The sequence below is a fragment of the Miniopterus schreibersii genome, assembly GCF_964146895.1.
Source record: "Miniopterus schreibersii genome assembly, chromosome: 3".
Lineage (NCBI taxonomy): Eukaryota > Metazoa > Chordata > Mammalia > Chiroptera > Miniopteridae > Miniopterus > Miniopterus schreibersii.
Window position 1 is genome coordinate 27,900,432 of NC_138103.1, and position 19,757 is coordinate 27,920,188.

The 19,757-nt window shown below is 53.1% G+C and overlaps 2 protein-coding genes across 6 annotated transcripts in view; both read right to left on the reverse strand.

Moving 5' to 3' along the window:
• ELN (elastin) overlaps nt 1-10,448 on the reverse strand; it is a 31,638-nt gene extending 21,190 nt beyond the window's left edge. For all 5 annotated transcript variants that reach the window (XM_081131907.1, XM_081131904.1, XM_081131906.1 and 2 more), the window contains exons 1-5: nt 10,000-10,448; nt 4,002-4,076; nt 2,846-2,872; nt 2,281-2,313; nt 179-202 (exon numbers count right to left, since the gene is read on the reverse strand). In XM_081131907.1, coding sequence (XP_080988033.1) covers nt 179-202; nt 2,281-2,313; nt 2,846-2,872; nt 4,002-4,076; nt 10,000-10,081 — 241 coding nt within the window. In that variant the 5' untranslated portion in view covers nt 10,082-10,448. The remainder of the gene's footprint in view (nt 1-178; nt 203-2,280; nt 2,314-2,845; nt 2,873-4,001; nt 4,077-9,999) is intronic.
• LIMK1 (LIM domain kinase 1) overlaps nt 1-19,757 on the reverse strand; it is a 317,283-nt gene that overhangs the window by 56,661 nt on the left and 240,865 nt on the right. The window lies entirely within an intron of this gene.

The window sequence follows — 19,757 nt, forward strand, 5'->3', positions numbered from 1 at the left end:
GCAGAGGGGCAGGGAAGAGAAGATGGGAACTGAACAGGAAGTGAGAAGAGGCTGGGCAGGTGGGGGTGGGAGCAGGCAACTTCTCCGAAGCCATCTGTCCTTTTCGCACACTCCTCCCAACGCCGCCCTGCAGCATGACCAGCCCCACTCCTGTTTGCCCTCCTTCCTTTGGACTCACCAAATGCCCCGAGGAGTCCAGCCCCTGGAAAGGAGGAAAAGAGGGATGAGATGCTGACCACAGCTGGGCGCCCAGGGGCCCGGCCAGCCCAGCCCTCTCTCTTCCTGGAATAAGAGAGCTCTGAATTCAAACACTACTGCCCCTGCCGAGTCTACGCATGGAGAAGCAAATCACTTCATCTTTCTGAGACTCAGTTTCCCTACCCACAAAATGGCCACTGGGTCCCTGACCTTCCCAGGACCAATGAGGTCATGAGCAGAAAGCACCTAGTGTGTGATGGGTGTGCCCCGCTCCTTCCGGTCCTCTCGAGTGGGTGGCTGGCCTCCAGCCGGTGCTAAGGGTGTGGGTGTTGCTGGCTCCCAGCTGCCTGGTCCCCCACTGAGAGCCCAGGCAGGGCCAGTCCGCCGAGGCCCACATGGAGCAGCTGCCAGGCCACCCACCCTCTACTTGCCAAGGGATTAATTGTTCCCAAGCACGACACACACTGCCCGTGCCCCGTTCCATCTTGCCTGGGCAGGCCCGGACATCCCCGTGGCCCGGATGGATGTGGGGAGCGGCCCGGGGGAAGGAGGGGGGCTGTGGCTTTGTCCAGGGCTTTGTAGTCCAGAGTCCTGAGGCTAAAAAATGACCTCAGGGAGGCTGCGGGATCCAGTCCTTTTCATCAGAAGGAGATACTCAGAATTTTTTTTGTTCTACTCCTTCACGCTGACCTGAAAGTTCTTTTGGAAGTTGAAACTGAATCATTAATAAAAACTTCACTTTAGCTACCGTCCATTATGGGGCTCTACGCAGTTTTCTCCTGTGTTTAATCATAACCTGCCACGTGCTCCCTGCTGTCAATGGGATCAGCCAATTCCCCCTCTAGCTTTGCAGTCACAGCCTCTGCAGTTTGGGTCTTCTTGGCTAAGCACAGACCTACTTCCTTCTATACCTTGGCTTATCTAGTCCTTCCCTCCATTCTTTCTACCATGAAAGACCTTGTGAAGTTCCCTCCAAGGAGGCAGGAGGCAGGTTCTGGCAGGATAAGCTGTGAATTCCCAGGGCTCCGGCCTTGCAGAACCCCAGATTCCAGGAAACCCCTTGCCCTAGCTTCCTGCCCTTCTGCCTCTCTCTGACCTGGCCCCAGCCCTGGAGTTTCACAACCCAGATGGGCTTGTAAGGAAAGGGAATCTGGGTCTTGCAGATTCATCTGCAATTGGATCATCCAACAGCGGGGTTTCGTAAGAGCTGCTGGACATCCAAACTGTCCTGGAGCCTCGGGCTTCAGAGCCAGGGAGACACAGAGCAGGGTGGGGGGTGCCAAGGCCACATGTGGAGTATCTCACGCCAATGGGGTAATAAATCTGGACAGAGACACCATTTCCTCCACCTGCTCCATATCCACCAGTGCTTCCTGGAGGGGCATGCCCTCCCTCTTTCCTGGGGGTGTGTTCTTTGGAACTGATGGTGGACCCTGGTGTCAGATTCGGTAAGGCCAGGACAATCTAGTCATATCTCCTTCCTGGAAAACTCCATGATCTGGAAAGAGCTAGAAGGGGCCTGAGATCAAGAAGGTTGCTCATCTGGGTCAGAGCCCAACCTGGGGTTAAGTTTTGGGCTTGGTCTGGAGTCAGGGTCCAGCCTGGGATCAGGATAAGGGCTCAGATAGTTATCAAGGTCAGGGATATTGAGGGCCTTGGCCTGGGGTTAGAGAGGGCTTGGTCTGGAGTCAAGGGACCATCCAGGTGGAGTCTGGAGCCTACCATCTGTGTCTGAGTCCCAGAATGACATCCACAGACTTGGTGGTCACTGAAACACCAATCCCTACCTTTTCCCTGAGCACCAGGGCTGTTTCTGAGACCCTGTGCAGAGGGGACAGGGCAGCTGGGCACACAGGTGCTTGTAGGACAGATGCTGGACACTCCTCACACCAGCTGCTGCCAACTTCCTGTCCCTGGAGCCCTGCGGCCTGGCCCCAGCCTGCTCATAACTGTGGGACTGGGACTGCCCACCACTTCCTTCCTGCCTCTTGCCAGTGGCTCCCTTGCTAGGCCCACAGCTCTGTGGGTCCCCCTCCCCTGCCCCCTGGCCCACTCTCAGTGCCCTAAGACCTCAGGCCTTACCTGGCTTGGGGGGTTTGCCTCCAGGCCCCAGACCTGCAGATGGAAGAGAGGGTCGTGAATGTGAGGCCCCAGCCCACTTGTCTTACTATTTATCCCCCCAGGGCAAAGCAAGAGTATCATGGGGGCTTACTCTCCACATCCTCACAGGACTGTCAGGGACAGCCCTTCCCTTGGACAGGGAGCTGCTGGGAGCCCGGGGTCTAGATGTCTGCTGGGAAGCTAGCTCCAGCCCTGATTTGTGATTTTTACTCTCTCAGGCGCAGTTTCTCAGCCTCTGGATGGGACAATGACACCTGCCCAGCCAGCATTTCAGGGATGTTGTGGAGGACCAAAAGAAATGTGAAAGAAGGCAGGGGCCACGGGGAAAAAGGCCCCAGGGAGGGGCTTGGGAGGCCAGTAGGTTCCAGTTCTCAGACAAGTCTCTCCCCACTAGACACTTGGTCTATAAAACAAGGTGGCTCTGGATGCCTGGGCCTTCTGGGGTTCTGAGGTTTAAGGACCTGTGTGGGCAAGAGTGGCATTTAGATCCCATCAATGAGGAACCAAATTTGGTTTCTGAGCTCACCTCCTCCCAGGCCTCCGAGACCAGTCCCTGTGGGGAGAGAAAGAGAGATAGAGAGAGAGATCAGTGCCCCTATCAGATCAGTGCTCCTGTCAGAAAGCCACCCATCAACCTAAGGTCAAGTCCATCACTGCCTGGTTACATGACCTTGGGCAAGCCCTAACTTCCGCGAGCCTCAGTTTCCTCGTTTGTCTCATTGGGCCAATAGCCCTTTGCTAGTTTGTGCCCAAGAGTGTGCTGGTAGCTGCCCTCACTTCCATGTGAGTTCTGAACACTCAAATACTTTTTTAAGTATTGAAAATATTACTTTGATTTTTTTCAATCTACTTTAAAGCAATATGCATTTTTCTAAATCAAAAGAAAGTATGGCCCCTAATGGCATTGCTCCAACATTCTACCCATTTCCTTCTGGTGGGAGGGCCTCCCAATCTACACATGGTCATTGCTTTTATATTATTTTTACTTGAAAAACACTTCACCACACTGCACAACAGATAACATATTCGTACTTTTTAGTAACTGGGTAATATTTCAGAGTTTACTTAATCACACCCTCCAGTCAGGTGGGTTTCTTGTTTTACCGTTTTGCAAACACCACACTCCTATGCACCTTGTTGCAGATCATTCCTTTTCTCTTCTTTTCGATTATTTCCTCTAAATGGATTTCCAAGAGTGGGGTTAATGGTTGGAAGACTTGAATGGCAGGAATGCGTGAAGGCACCCAGTTTCCTTTAGCCTCAAAAGCATGGATCCATCTTTCAGAAGGTTACACTCTTAATAGATGTAAAACAGTGTCACCTAAACTGCTTTTCAAAGTAGGAGTGACCTGTGGGTCCTCTGTGGTAGGCCTGGCAATGTTCTTCCCTTGTGCACTATCAAAAGGTGCACCTCACCCAGCCGGGCGGGCTCAGCGGTTGAGCATCGACTTAGGATCCAGGTGATCAGGGTTCGATTCCCGGTCAGGGCACAGGCCCGGGTTGCGGGCTGCAGCCGATCAATGACTCTCTCATCATTGATGTTTCTATCTCTCTCTCTCCCTCTCCCTTCCTCTCTCTGAAATCAATAAAGATTTTTTTTTTTTTTTTTTTAAAGGTGCACCTCTCATGAAGGTGCTCACAGTCTGCCTTACCTGGGTGTGTGGAAGTTTCATGTACATTACCTGGGTAAAAGGCTCCTCCAGGAACTCCTCCAGGAATTCCTCCAGGAACTACTCCAGGAATAGCCCCTGGGACCCCTGGGAGGAAGTAGGTAGAGTCCTCCATTAGCCAGAACTAATAAAAACATGGTAACAATGATGATGATGTTGATGATATTGTACGTACACAAAGCAATTTTTGTTTTTAAAGTATTTATTTATGCTCTGCAAAGTGGCCCTGCAAGGTGGGAAGGGCTGGGATTACTATCCTCATCTTAATAGATGTGAAATCAGGCTCAGAGAAGTTAAAGGATGTACCTGGGGCCACACAGAGAGAAAGAGAAGGAGCCTTGTATTCAAACCCAGGCAATTCCTGTCTCCCTGGAGAGGGCCTGCCCTGAGGCTGGGTCTGAGCGTCTTTTGCTGGATAGCCAGCTCTCTCCAGCTCCAAGCAGCAGGAGCAGGGGCCAGGGTTGTGGGAGGGCAGGCTGGGCTGTAAGTAAGTGGTAAGGAAATGCAGCCGCTGCCAGCAAAAATGCAGCCATTCCCACACTGATAGGACAGCGTGAGGTCAGCGTCCTCAGGCACTGGGCAACAGGGGAAGGGTGTGGTTCTGGCTGTCTGACACAGGGCTGTCTTAGGAGGCGCCGGGCCCCAGAGGGGGACACCATGAATGAGCAAAGTGAATAGTTTCCTAAGGAAAAGCTAATTCACTGGCCAGGCCAGGGACTGTCTGCCCAGCCAAGATCACGAGTTCAGTCCCCACCGACTGGTGAAGCTCTCACTGGGGAACGCTGTGATGCCGGGCTCAGACCCATGCCTGGTCATGGCAACAGATGATCCTGGTGCAGACCAGGCCCTAACTCCACCACCACAGAATGGTCCCAACCTTGACAAGCTGCCTTGCCAATGCCCTAGCCCAAGCCCTAATACCATCCCGCTGAAAAGGGCACAAGCAGAGCTGGGGGACAGTGTTGGTCAGCTCTGCAGTATAACCAGAGGCCTCATGGACAGACATCTGGCCTCTTTGGCCTGGCAATGTTGCACAGCTGGGTCTGTTGGCCCCAGGGCCCTGTTAGCTTCAACCAGGGCCCAGCAGGGTAGAGGATGCCAAGCTGTCACAGCCACTCCGTGCCAAAGTCCTGGCGCCATCCCCCTCCCCCAGGGCCTGCAGTCCCCCAGGAACTGTAATCCAGGCCTAGAGCATGCAAGCAATTTGGTCACAAAGCCTCAGGGGCTCGAAGTGGTGGCCCCAGGAGGGTGGGCCTGTTGAAAATGAGTGCTTCGGCCCTGTCATCCGTTGCCAAGCACACACATGGCATCTCTTGAGCCTTTGATGCCTTCCTTGGCTCTGGCCTCCAGCTCTGAGCACTGTCTCTTATGTGCCTTTCCCTGGTGCACCCCAGGCCTTTCTCTGCTTTGGCCTCTCCCTCCTCTCAGGCTCCAGAGTGGACTGCAGGAGCAGCGTGGGGAGGGGAGGGAACAAGGGGCTCAGGATGGATCCATCTCCCTCTACTCCTGGCTGTGCCACTTCTTACCATCTGTGTAACCCTGGGCAAGTCACTTAACCCTTCTGAGCCTCAGTTTCCTTTTCAGCAATGCGGGGCTTACAACCACTGCCTTGCAAACTTGTTGCGAGTTGTCAAAGGGTTCAAGTAAGAGACCTGTCCTGCTCTGAACCTGGCACATAGTAATTTCTAAAAAAAAAAATTTAAAAAAATGGTGACCCCTCGTCTCCACTTTGCTGCACAGCACATGGCCTGGGGTCAGGTAAATAGTAAATATTCAATAAATGATGGGTGAATCAGGTGGAGAGGAGGCAAGAATGCTGCCTGTGGGTCTGGGTCCCACCTGTTTTATCCCCAACTAGCCTAGGAGTCTCTCACCTTGGACTGGTCTAGCATTCGGGCCTGGCTGCACCCCCACTTCCTCTCCTGGGGTTCTGATCTCCCACGCCCACTTTTGACCAGGCCCCTCCTGGACCAGCCAGCTCCTCCTCTGCTTCCTCTCTCCCCAGTGCCTACCCATCTCCTCTCCCCACTCTCCACCCCCACGATTCAAATCCCAACAGCATGTGCCAAACTCCGTGCCTGAACCATGACAGCCTGGGGAGCTATGGATTTTGATCCCCGTTTTGCACGGAGGAAATGGAGAAGACTTAGTGGGTGTAAAGGGTGCCCTGCCCTGCCTTCTCTCTTCAAGTGCAGGAGAGGTGAGAATATAAGACAGTAGTCAGTCAAGGGCCTTCAAAAAGGCAGCAGTCACCTCTTATGCTTCAGTAGGTTATCTTCACTTCTTGGCCTGAGCAGTCTCTCCTGCCAGAAATGCCTTCTCTTCTCTCCAAGTCCTACCCTTCTACCAAGTCTAAGCTCAGACTCTCCCTCCTGCCTTCCCTGAGCCTGTGATTCTCACTGTTTAGCTGGCCCAAAGCAGTTGGCCTGCAGCACACTTGTCTTGTTTTATGTGGGTTTGGCTTGTTTCACCGGCTAGTCCAGGGTGAACTTGTCTCTTGCATCTTAGAATCAAGATCTTAGACTCTCAGGGATCACAACAGTCTTCAGACCTGGGCTGAAATTCCTTCTACAAACATCTCCTGGTGCCCCTGCTTGCACACCTCCAGTGACAGGAAAATCACCACCTCCTAATGCTGTCAGCTCTACCTGCAGAGAGGTCTTCCTCCTATTGGGACAGAATCTGCCCCCACCTCCTCTCTAATTCTGCCTCCCAGAGCCCCATAGACTGAGGCTCACCTATCATCCAAGTATAGCTCCTCAAACACTGACCTCTCTTTAAAAGTCTAACTCAAATGTCACTTCTGCTATGAAGCCCTCCTCGGTTTCCTGGGACTCCTCCAGGCACCCTCTGCCTCAGTCCTGTCTGCTTTCTCCATCATTGCACTCTGCTCCCCACTAAACAAAATATGGCATGAGTAGCAAGAGGGAAATTAAAGCTTATAAACGTGCACTAATTACAAGGGTTGATCAGCCCAAGTTAGCAAATTCTGAATAAGAAGATACATCATTTAAAAAATTCACTTTCCCACAGTCCACTTATTTGATACATTCTTGGCAGATGTTTCACTGCTGGAGCCTCCCACCAGCCCTAGGAGATAGTAGAGCAGAGATATTTCTCCCCATTTTACAGCCAGGGAAACCAAGAGCCAGTGAAATTAAGTGCCTGGCTTGGGACCCATAGCTGAACCCAGTCACACGCAGGGCCTCTTGTCTGGTCCTGGGCCCCAAGTTCAAAGATCTGGGAGAGGTTATTTGGGAGAAGCAGTGGGTCAGCGGTCCTTGGTAGGGGGCTATGCCAAGCCCAAGTCCACAGGGCCAGCCTGGGGAACAGATAAGACCACACGAAGCTGTTTGTTGTTTGCATGGAGCAAGGCTGCCAAGGGCTTTTCAAAAACAATCTGTCCTCCAGTGGGTGGCTCCATCCCCCCCCCCCCCCCCCCCCCCCCCGCCAGGCATGTCTGCGCTCCTGCCTTGGCTTTAGTGGACACAGAGAGCAGAAATAACCCCTAAACTAGAGGTCTTTGGCCCTGGAGGCTCATTAAAGTCACACTTGACAAAACCTCCTTGTCAGGGTCCTTCCACAGACCAAATAAGCAGGAATTCTTGGGTGGGACCTCCACATCAGAATTGTTCCAAGTTCCCCGGGTAACTCCAATGGCAACCAGGGTTGAAAACCCCTCTTCCAAATTGTCCTTAGTTCTGAAATCAGAAAAAAATCTGCTGATATTTCTGGGGGGTGGGGAGATGCCTGATTTAGTTATTTTCTCTGTCTCTCTGTGCCTCTCTCTCTCTCTTTAAATGATCTGGGCATCTGGGACAGCTGGTCCTCAAAGCTACTTTCGATCCATCTTAACTGGGTCTAGACAGCCCTTTCCATTACAGAGTCATCCTGGGGAGCCTCCTTCTTGCTTCCACTAGCAACATGATTCTTTGTAGCTGGGGAACTCATGGGGTGATACTCTCTTGGGGTGGTGGGAAGATGTGTGTGTGTGTGTGTGTGTGTGTGTGTGTGTGTGTCTTTGGCCCCTCTCACTCCTTGACCTCTCTAGACTTTGGTAGGCTCTGAGCACAAACCCCTAAAGACCTCATCAATTTACACAGCCCTTATTTGGACCCAGTACCCTATCACCTAGGACAGAGCTGTGATTTGTGTTTGCAAGGAAAGAACAAGGCCAGCTGAGCATTTCGAGGTATCACTGAGGAGACGAGAGGGTGCATGCTGCCCTAAGGTTGCCCACCCTAGAGGACTCAGCCCCAGGCCTGAACTTCCCCAAATGTTGCCTGGCACCTGGCCCACACCCCCTTATCCTTTCTCCCAGGGCAGAGAACTGACTGGTACTAAAGCTCCTGGGCTGCCTTAGCCTGCCTGAGCCTCAATTTCCCCATTTGTAAAGTGAAGACAGTAATTTTTAACTCTCAGGGTTAAGGTAATCCTGTGGGATTTAACTGCCATGCTCTAGGCAGGAGCTCTGGGAAGACAGGTGGATGTTCAGGGGCCATACCTCAGAAGGGGGAGGTTCAGGCAGGTCCAGAGCTGCTGCTCTCAGACAGCAGGGTGGCAGGTCCTCTGGGTTGTCTCACTCCCCCCCGCCGGGCCCCACCTGATGGTGCGCACGTCCCTTAGCCCAGTTCACATCCAGGAGCTGATGACCTCTGTGCAGGAAGCCCCTGTTCCCAGCAGTGCTGCCCAGACAGTCAATCTCACGGAAACAGCTGCTGCTCCTGCCTGGGCCCCTGCTCCAGCCCTTCTGCGTGGCCTTGCTCCACCCTGTGCACCCCCACACTGGTCCCCACTCTGGTTCTCACGGCAAGGACTCCTACAGGAACCACACCCCACCCAAGGCACCCCACCAAATGCCTTATGAACCTTCACCTCCCTTTTCCATGGCCAGGAGCACCTTCAGGGGTTCCCAGTAGGTCCCTCCCAGGGCCCCCCAAAGTGTGTAGCAGTCCCACAGGGGTACTGCATCAGGACACACCCTAGATGGTGCAGGACTGCCCCAAGGTCAACCCCAGGCTCTGCCATGGGCCACACACCCTCTGCCAGGAGATGGACACTGCCCAGCTTCCTTGTCTTCCCTTGTGTTACACACACACACACACACACTCACACTCACACACTCACATGCACAGTGACATGCAGAGTGACAATCTACACCCAGTGACACCCAGATACCGATCTCCCATGTGTACAAGCGGCTCAGGTGGCAGACTTTTGCACATGCCAACAGGCACTTTCACATACCCTACAACATCTTCCCCCCAAACACACAAACACATACACACACCAACACACATACACATACACCTGTCTCGGGATGAACCTGTGAACAGACATTTATTCCAGAAACCTCCTCCACTACTTGGTGACATATTTGGGAATATACACTCATGCACACCTGTGCAATAGCATGCAACACACTCATTCATGTATGCATGTGTGCGCACGTGCACACACACATACTTTGCGCACACACTCAGCAGTCCCAGCCCTTCTCACCAGGGATGCACCACAGCAGCAGCTTTCCAACTGGCAACCCCATAATCAACTAACCCTGACCTTCCTCAGAAGGGTTCCTGACTTCCCAGGGGGCAAGGAACCTGCTGAAGTCACACAGCTCACTTTGGCTGGCTTCTAGCTTAGGTCGCCTGCCCGCGGGGCACGTGTGCCCACTGGGCTCAGTCCACAGGTGTGCAAACTGCCGGTGCCTGCAGACCTAATGGGACTGGCCCCTCCCCAGCATGCTTCCAACACCCCCACTGGGAGAGCACCAGGGGCAGAGCAGGGCAGCAGAACCTGGGCACTGTTGGGATCATCCCAAATCGCGGAGTATCTGTGACAGGTTTCGTCTCAGCATGGGCTGCGTCCTGGGAGGGGCAGCTCCCAGGATCCAGTGACTGGCAGGCTCCTGCCTGGGAGCCCCAGGAGGATGCTCGTCCATTAGCCCAGACACCTGGCCGGGAGGATGGGGGGCTGCGGGCAGCTCGGGGAACGGGGCGAGGCCTACCTCCAGGCTGCGAGGGGTGGATGATGGACAGCAGGAGCAGGAGGACTCCAGGCCACAGGGCTGCAGCTGTCGGACCCGCCATCTCAGGGAGAAATGCCCCAGCCTGCTCTCCGCGCCTCGTTTTATCCCCAAAGCGTAATTGCTGCCTCCTCGGCTGCGGGAAGAAGGGAGGGAGAGAGGGCGGGCAGGAGGGCCTGAGAAGGGGGAGGCCTGGGGGAGGGGGCTGAGGGGAGGGGGGCAATTACGAAAGGCCGGCTCACAAGCCTCCCAGGCTGGGTCTGAGTGGACTGGACTGTGGGCTTTTTTCCTTAAAACACATAGTCGCTCACGCGTGCGCGTACACACACACACACACACACACACACACACACACACAGTTTTCCCCATCTCTCTCCCGCTCCCTCTGTGGCTGTTCTCTCATTGCTGGCCCTGTTCCCGCCAGAAAGTGTGAGGGGGGCCTCTGCCAGGACAGCCCTCGGGAGAGGAAGCGGGAGGGAGGGCCCTGCAGCCCGGCCAAAAATCCAGCCCCAGCCAAGGCCTGAGTGGCCAGGCCCCCGCCCCTCCGGCTGGGCCCCGGGCCCAGTGTGGGGACACAGGCCAGCTGTCCCGCGCCTCTGCCCCCACCCTGGCCCTACAGACTTCCCCAACACCCCCAGACCTGGCCAGAGACAAGCCCTGCTTAAATCTGGGGAAGTGGGGTGTTGAGCAGGTCTGAGGGCTTGGGGCCCAGGGCCAGTGTCTGCAGAGGTTGAGGTTGCTACAGGCAGAATGGCCTGGAAGGTAAAATCATGTTGTCATTGTCCCCTGAGGCATCTGGGAACTGGAAGGGGGACCCTGACACATTACATGGCTCCATCCTGCAGGGGCTAAAGTCACAACCTCCTGCTTGAAGATGGGGTGGGGGTAAAGGGTTTGGCAGGTCTGCAGAGGCCGAGGGACTGCACCTGGAGAATGGTCTGGGAGCTAAGATCATGTTGGTGGTGTTTCTTGGGGCATCTGGAGGACATATGGGAGACCCTGACACACCACAGGGGTTCCATTTACATGGATCAAGGTCACAGTCCCACACATTGGTCTGTGTAGGCCACAGTGTCTGGCAAAGGTCAGGCTGGATCCCCAAGGGGCCCTGTGGGAGAACAGGGGTTTGGGGAGCCCACCAAGACTAATAGGGTGCCCATCCCCCCTTTATCACTTGGCCCCCACCTGTCCCAACACTAAGCACTGGAGCACTCAGACCAGACATAGGAGCTTCCAGACTGTTGGTTCTCTCCCTGCCCCAGAACATTGAGGACTGACATTCCTGGAGTGGCCAGGAGGGGGCGGCCCTGTGCTGAAACAGCTGGGACCAGCATTTCCAGAAGGACTGGGACAGTTCCCGCCTAACTGGGCAGGATGAGAACCCTGGGGATTTTTGGGGGGCTGAAGGAGGGAAGAAATTTGGGAGCCAGAGGGTAGGAGAGGGGAACTGCTACTTGCCCTTATCACAGCCTGGGAGGAGAAAGTCGAGGCCACAAAGACTGAGAACTTCTGCCCCTCCTTCTTCCCTCACCCAGATGGAGAATGAGGGGGGACACAACCACTGCTTCAAGGGAAGGAGTTAAATGATCCCTCCTCCAGCCAGAAGCACCGTGGCAGCCTGGAGGGCTACCAGGGGTGGCCAAAAGCGGAGATGCCAAAGGCAGGCAATGGACTCAGGGGAACATAGGCCTCAATTCTAGCTCTAGCACTTTCTAGTGGGGTTACCTCTTCATAGAGATTCAATTTCCTCATCTGTCAAGTGGTTATTAATATCTCTACCTAGGAAGGTTATTGCAAAGATAAATAAAAGGCGGTCATACATTTCCGTACTGCGCCTGCTAGGTCCAAAATGCTCTGTACGCATCTGGTGCGAGTACTGGTAATAATGCCATTATTGCTACCACGAGTTCTGCAAGCTCCGCTCCTGTTTGTAGGGTAACTATTAGGCTGGGCTCTCTACTGGGCCGCCTTGGGACCCTGGCCCATCCCTTCCCCTTTCTGCTCTCAGGTGATGGGCACGACAGGAGTTTGAAAGGGGTGGGTGTGCCAGGAGAATTGTCTTGCAGCTGTGTTTACACAGCAAGTGAGCAGCTCTTACTTCCAGGGTGTATTATTTGGGGGTGCTTTTGGGGTAACTGATGGAGATCATGAGCCTGAGCCAGCCCTCATCGGGGATGTAGGGGTTACTCAGGGTCAAGGTCTGAGGCTCAGTGCCTGGATGTGCTTGCTGGTGGGGAGGGGAGACCAGAGGGTGCATCGGTATGCCTGCTCCCTCCAAGGAAGGGGGAAGAATGGGGTGCTGGGGAGGAGCTGGGCCCCACTCCTTTCAGGGCAATGACGTGGGCAGGAACCGGCTTTCAGACTTACAAACCGCAGTCTGCTCAGAGTCTTTATTAATTCCAGGACCAGGAGAGAGGCCAGAGCCAGCTGGAGAGGGTTTGCTGTGGGGGGATCCAGGAGAGGTGTGGAGGGGCGATTGTAGGGATAGACTTGCGGCTGCTGGGCTAGGCCTCCTTCTGTAGGACCAGAGCCCTGTGTCCTGCCCCCAACCTGTGTTCCTCCTTCTTCTTAGCATCCCATGTTCATTGCAGGAGTCCATTAACTGGTATCCAACAAGGCTCTGTGCACCTCCAAAGGGGGCCTCGGTTCAGAATCCAGCCCATTAAATGGATTATCCAGTGCAATTTAGCACAATGCATTCAATACATAATGTAAGGACTGGGGGCTACACTTATCAACCAACTTTCATTTATTCATTCACTCATACGTTCAAGAATCCAACAGTCCTCAGCTGCTCTGTGCCACCTCCCTGCATAGCTGTACAGATTAAATAAGGTCATAAATGCAGAACTTTCCACAGAGGACTCACCGAATGCTGGGTAAGCCTGGCTTCACTATTATCACTGACAAGCCTCATCTGCTGGGCATCCAGGTGAGTCACTGACAGCCATCTCTGTCCTCAGCCCCTCCAATGGTACCTGCTTAGGAAGAACAGAGCTGCCAGCCTCCACATAGCTCATTGCTTTGCTCAGAAGCCTTCAGTTGCCTTCTGGATATAGTCCAGACTTCTGAGAATGGCCTTCAAGGCTTTTGCACAACCCAGTTCAACTTCTCTGTCACTCTCCTTGCCCTTGGCTGGCCGGCCTCCCTTCTGGCTGGTGCAGCTGCTCCCCAGCTTCCAAGCTTGTCCTGGAGGGCTGGATGGTGGACCATTTTGCTGAGGTTCCCTGGTCTCAGCTTCCCTCCCTGCAGGTCTGTGCCTTCAGCATCCCCATAGATGCTCGGTGCTTCATCTTTTCCTCTGCTGGCCTGGCCATCACTGAAGCCAGCCAGAGGATGGAATCGCTTCTGTCTCCCCCGTCATCCAAGAATGTCAGATAATAAGCAGAGATGTGCTGTTCAGAAGATGGGGACAGACCTCCAGAATCCTGGGGGTGCAGTTTTGTTTTCTCCCCTGTCTACACATGGGTCTTTTTATCCATTGAGGGCAAGATGCCCTGTCTGCATGGAACCTTGGACCAGAGAGAGAGATCAGTACGGGCTGCCTGGCTAGTCTGGGAAGAGCTTGGTGTCAGCCAGATCGAGGACCCCGCTGTGCTCCCTCCAATGCCGAAGTCTCTGCCGTCAGTCATTTACACCTCTGTGTGAGTGAGAGAGGAACATGAATTTCTCATATGGACCCAAGTGAGATTTGGGACAGAAGTTAATGCTGATTGGGTAGCATGGGTTCAAGTGATTCTCCAGGAGAGAATCAGTAGCAAGGTAGAGTGAAGGATCCCTTCACACCTTCCCCCAACCCACCCACTATCACCCATGAGATCCAACTGCAGACATTAAGAAGGCCAGCCCGGCCGGTGTGGCTCAGGAGTTGAGCATCGACCTATGACTCAGGAGATCGAGGTTCAATTCCCAGTCAGGGCACATGCCCAGGTTTCAGGCTCCATCCCCAGTGTGGGGAGTGCAGGAGGCAGCCGATCAATGACTCTCATCATTGATGTTTCTATCTTCGTCTCCCTCTCCCTTCCTCTCTCTGAAATCAATACAAATATATTTTTTTTAAAAAAGAGGTCCAGAACCTTCTCCTCTGATTGAAAAGTTTCTAGTAGTCATATAATGTAAAAAAAAGTAAGATTAATTTTAGTAATAAGTTATATTAACTCAATACATCTAAAGTATTATCATTTGAACATGTAATTGACATGAAAATTATTAATGAAATGTTTTGCATTCTGTTTTGTGCTAGGTCTTGTTTTGTTTTGTTTTTTTAAATGTCTTTATTGATTTCAGAGAGAGGAAGGGAGAGGGAGAGAGAGAGAGATAGAAACATTAATGATGAGAGAGTCATTGATCAGCTGCCTCCTGCATGCCCCCCACTGGGGATTGAGCCTGAAACCTGGGCATGTGCCCAGACTGGGAATCAAACCTCGCTCGATCTCCTGAATCATAGGTCAGTGCTCAACCTCTGAGCCACTGTGGCTGGGCTATCCTAAGTATTAAAACTGGTATGTAAGATACACTTAGAACACATCTCAATTTGGACTAGTCACATTTCAAGTGCTCAGAAGGCACATGAGGCCAGTGGCCACTGGAGTGGACAGCACAGGTTGAGACCACAAGGGGACTGGTGAGGATGAACCTGACTTAGAACAAGTGAGGAGGGAACTCCAAATGGGGGCTTCTGCTGCTCAAAGTTTACAGGTAAGATGGGGCATGAGGGTGAGGGAAGGGAGGGCCATCCTTGAGGGCTGGCAGGGAAAGGCCTGAGCACACACACGACAGACAGCTCAGGGACAGAAGCCCTTTCCTCAAGCTGGTGACCAAGCCAGAGAGGGTGCCGCCTACTGAAGGGTACCAGGCAGCATCAGCCCAGAGCCAACACTTTGGCTAGAAAACGAGGAAGGCCTTCTGCAGCTCATGTCCCCCCAGAGGCAGCCAGGACTCCTCTGACAGCAAGAAGCCAGGGAAGGAAGGGACCTGCAACGGGACATGTGTCAGACTTCATTGGAGGTAAAGGGTGTGCAGCCGAAAAGAGATGGGACACTGCTGGTCTGGGCCACTTGAATTGCACTTCATCAAGCAGGACTGGCTTGAGGGAAGAATAGGCTGTGCTTGGAGCAGGGTGTAGAAGTTGAGATGGGGGCTGGAATTCCTGTGTAGGCTGCTTCTGCAGCCCCTAGGCTAGGGTGCTGGGAGGGGGTGGGGGGGTGCAGGGAAGTGCGGAGGGGAGCCAGTGTTTATTGTTGTGACGAAGATGAACACTGATTAGTATAAATAGCAGATCACCTAGTTATGCCTGATAATGGTGGCATAAACAGTAATTAACCCAAGAAGCCCTGGTTTCCTCTTCTGGAGATGGGGTTTTCACAAGCCTTCAAGATTGAAGGCTCATGTCTTAAAAGTCTGGTACACAGCAAGTGCTCAAAGATGGTATGAGGCCCATGACACCATCTCAGGCAACTAAAGCAAACGATTGAGGCTGGGGGAGGGGCCAGGAAGGCTCTCCCACAAGGATCAGCTCCCCTACCATCCTGGGATACCTCAGCCCCTGAGCTGCCTCTGATCCAGCGACCTCTGCACAGTCACTGCCTCTGCTCAGGCCAGGGTGTTTGCGTGTCTAAGTCATTTGTCAGTCTGGGTCCTTGGCGGGTGCAAGCCAGGGTGGGGGGTGGGTGTCCTGGACTGGTCGTTCTGCCCTGTGCTGTTCCCACATCGCCTCACGGGCTGTCCGCTGCAGTCTGGGGGGAACATTGTGAGCCGGGTGCTCTGAGCACCCCTCCCCAGGGGACTTGGGATGAAGAGTCCAGAACACGCCTCTCATTTGACACTTGACAGTTTACAAAGCACATCTCCCTTTGCGATCACAGATATTATTATCCCAGTTTATAAACATAGGGTTAGGAGCCCTGTCTACAAACCCTGGCCGCCAGAAAGAGCACTCTTGGTATCTCCTTTAGATCTATTTAATCTTAACTTTGAGCCCCTGTCACATGGGGCAGCAGTAAATTCCATCCCAGTTACTGGGTCTCTGCCTCCACCCCTGACCAAAATCCAGGCGTCTTGAGAGTGTGGGGCCTGGAGACAGAAGGGCCGTGGTCAATGGCCCCCTTTTTGGAGCCTCTGTGCCTTTGTGCCCCCCGAGACTGCTGAGGCTAGGGAGCCTGGAGCCTGGGCTGTCTCTGGATGCTTGCAAGGAGTGATCCGCTCATGGGACCCACAGGGGACTCTCCCCTCCCCAGAGTAAGAAATCTTCCCTCTGAGTCTCCTGCCCCTTTAGGATAGTCTCTCAAAGAAAAAAGGCTCAGACTGCTTTGATTTGCAGCCTGGTGAGCTATAGGAGGGGCAGGTTACAGGTTGGACACACACAGGTATTCATGACTTAATAAATCATCCTGCTACCCAGGTGAGGAAACAGAGTCTTGTAGAAACACACAAACTAGCCCAAAGCCACCCCAAGTCACTGTGGCCTGGAGCTGAGGCTTTTGGGGATGTCATCCTGCCAACCGCACTGCTCTCCTATGGGGCAGTGGCCCCAGCTTTGGGTATTCTCAACACCTGGAGGGCAGGGCCTTCCCTTCCCTGGCCTGGACACCCCAGGGGTTTCTGTGCTGGCTCTGGGATGTGATGAGCAGAGCTGTCCATGCTCCCCTTCCCCCGCCCTGGCCATGCTCCCTCTGCCTTGTTCACAGCCGTGCTTCCCTCCTGCTCTCTCTTATCACCTCCCCTCCCCCAGCCTGCCGTGCCCAGGAGCCCTTCCAAGAGCCTGAACTGGGAACACTGCTGGGCAGGGAGCTCTCTTCCTCCAGGGTTCAGCCGGTCTCCATCCCTACACCACGTTTGGCCACTCCCTGCCCTGGATAGACCCCTCCACCCATGCCCGGAACCCTCAGCTGGCCTGATCCCAGTGGCGCCGGGCGGGTCCCTCAGGGCCAGGAGGGCAGCTGCCAGGATGCAGGGTGGGAGGCAGGCGAGGCCAGGCCAGGGGCTCCCACTGGGTCTGGGTTATCTACTCCCTCATTTATTCTGCTCTCCACATTTCTGAGCTGCCTTGTCTGTCTGGGAATCTGGCCTTGGGAGAGGGTACAGACAGGACACAGGCACCTGCAGTGTCCTGGGAAAGGGGAGGCAATCGGGAAGGCTTCCTGGAGGAGATAATGCCAAGCTGAATCCTGTTCTCTTTGCTCAAAGGAAGATACTTTCGGGTAGTGCTTGCAAAAGGAGGAAGGCTGAAGGCAGCCCTGACTGAGGCTGGTCTTTGCCCTTCAGGCCACCCACAGTCTGCCTGCTCCTTTCCAAGCTCCTGAAAGCACAGATTCCAGCTGTCCCTGCCCTGCTTAAGGCCCCCCCAACAACTGACTCTGGGAGGATGTTGGCCTTTCCTGCTCAGCCTTTCACATGCCTCTAGCACTTTTCAAATTGCAGGATATGACCCGTTGGTAGGGTATAAAATTAATTTAGTGGGTAAGGAACAACATTTTAAAATGAGGGAATAGAATAAAATAGATGCAAATGTAATACATGTGACCAAATCAGCCTTGTGTCTTGAACCTTTTGTCTGAGTTACACATATTTGCATGTGAGTACTGGATTATGATGAATTTTTTTTTTTTCCTGTATGTCACAGTCAGAAAGTCTGAAAGACACAATTGCAATGGCTGTTTACAAATTGTTTTTGCCCTTTCCACTGGGGGCTGCTGACCTGCTAATGGGAAGGAGGCCTGCTCTAAAGTAGGCACCACAGTATGGCTGAGTCAATGTATAAGTGAACAAATGAGTGTGGTCCCTGGACCCGCAGTATCAGCTCCACATGAGAACAAACTTGTTAGAAATGCAGATTCTCAGGTCCACCCCAGATCTTCTGGCTCAGAAGCTCTGTGGTGGGACCAGCGACCTGGGATTTAACAAGCCCACCAGGTGATGCTGATGTCACTTAAGCGTGAGAACCACTGGCCTAGCCTTGGCCATCAGACTCCTCTGCATGAAGGTCACCTGTGTCCTTGTGTCACCTGTGTCCCTGTGCTTCTGGAAAAAAGACAGAGCCACCAGAGGTTTCTGGAGGGTATACTGGTTTTCTCAGGTTGCCATAACAAAATTCCACAGATAGAGTAACTTAAATAGCAGAAACTTATTGTCTCACAGTTCTGGAGGCTGGAAGTCTAAGATCAAGGTATAGGCAGGGTTGGTTTCTCCTGATGCCTCTCTCCTTGGCTTGCAGGTGGCCCCCTTCTCCTTGTGTCCTCACGTGGTCTTTCCTCTCTGTATCTCTGTCCTAATTTCCTCTTCTCATGAAGACACCAGTCACATTGGTTTAGGGCCCACCCAAGGATCTTGTTTTAACTTAATTACCTATTTAAAGACCCTATTTCCAAATATAGTCCCATTCTGAGGTACTGGGAGTTAGAGCCTCATCATATTAATTTGGGGGAGAGAACACAAATCAGTTCATAACAAAGGACTTGGGGGGCGCCTAGAAGAGGGAACATTCTGGAACTAAGCCCTCCAGATTCTCCGGTTTCTTTCCTGACCATCGACAAGCTCATTGCTCACCTGAAAGCAGCCCTCCTGGTTCTGATTATTGAGGGGTGGGCTTGAGGAGGTGTGTGCACTTCTTGAAACAATATGCAAATGCCCCATATAGGAGAGAAGACCCCTCCCCTGCACTGACTTCTCTGAGGGGTCTTTCCTGGTCACATTGTATTGCCAGGTGATCTGAGTATCCAAGCAGCTGTATGACTGTTCTCATCTATTTCTTTCAAAATATTCTTTGATTCACACTGAGCTGCCCACTCTTTTCCCATCAACTCAACCTGGTAAGACCTCTGGTCCCCCAGAAACATGTGTGTAAGAGTTCACAGGTGTAGAAAAAAGCCTGACAGTGCTAATCGGAAACCAGGGGCATCAAGAGGAAGAGATGCCAAGTGGAGTCAGTCTGGGAAGGCTTCTCAGAGGAGGTGAGAAGGGGCTTTGGAGTCCAGCCTGTATTGTGCTTCTGCTACCTGCTCACCACGCTGGGGGCTTCCATAGCAATAACTGGTTTAATCTCCAAACAAACGCAGAGGTGCTGTTATTCCCCTGTATTAATCATACCTTTTTATTCTGTAGTTTTGATGACTTGACGTCTTGGGGCCCTGCTGACTCTGGAAGGACTGCCCCTCCCAGGGCCACCTAAGTCCTGGAGAAATCAAACAACTGGCTGGGGAGCATTCTTTTCATATATAAAACAACCACCCAGAGTCCACACCCAAACCACCTCCTTTATGGGCCCTCACACTTGGGGCCACTCCCCACTTGCCCTAGTCACCCTAAGGCCAGGCATCAGACAGCCAGGGACAATCCCTATGCTGAAGAGCCCACAGGGTTTGAAATTATTCAAACCAGCCAACCCTAAATCTGCTTACCCTGCCTCGCCCATTCCTCCCCACAGAAGCAATAATAAAGGCCCTTGCCCATGTTTCCCCTTCCCTCTGCCTCCTGACCAACCCTTGTGCTTCCCTGCGTGGCCCTGTGTGCGTGGCCACCACCTTCACTTAGGATCCGTAACAAGCTATCTTTTCAAAGGCCATTGTCTGTTGGCTTCACCATACCTAAATATAAAACTTATATTTTAAAACATTCTCCTCCAGTTTTTCAAAGAGTAAACTGAGGCTCAGAGAAGTTAAGTGATTTACCCGAGGTTCCACAGCCAGTAATGGCAGAGTCCGGATTTCTGGATTCTTGAGGGGGCTTGGAGGGAGGCAGATGAG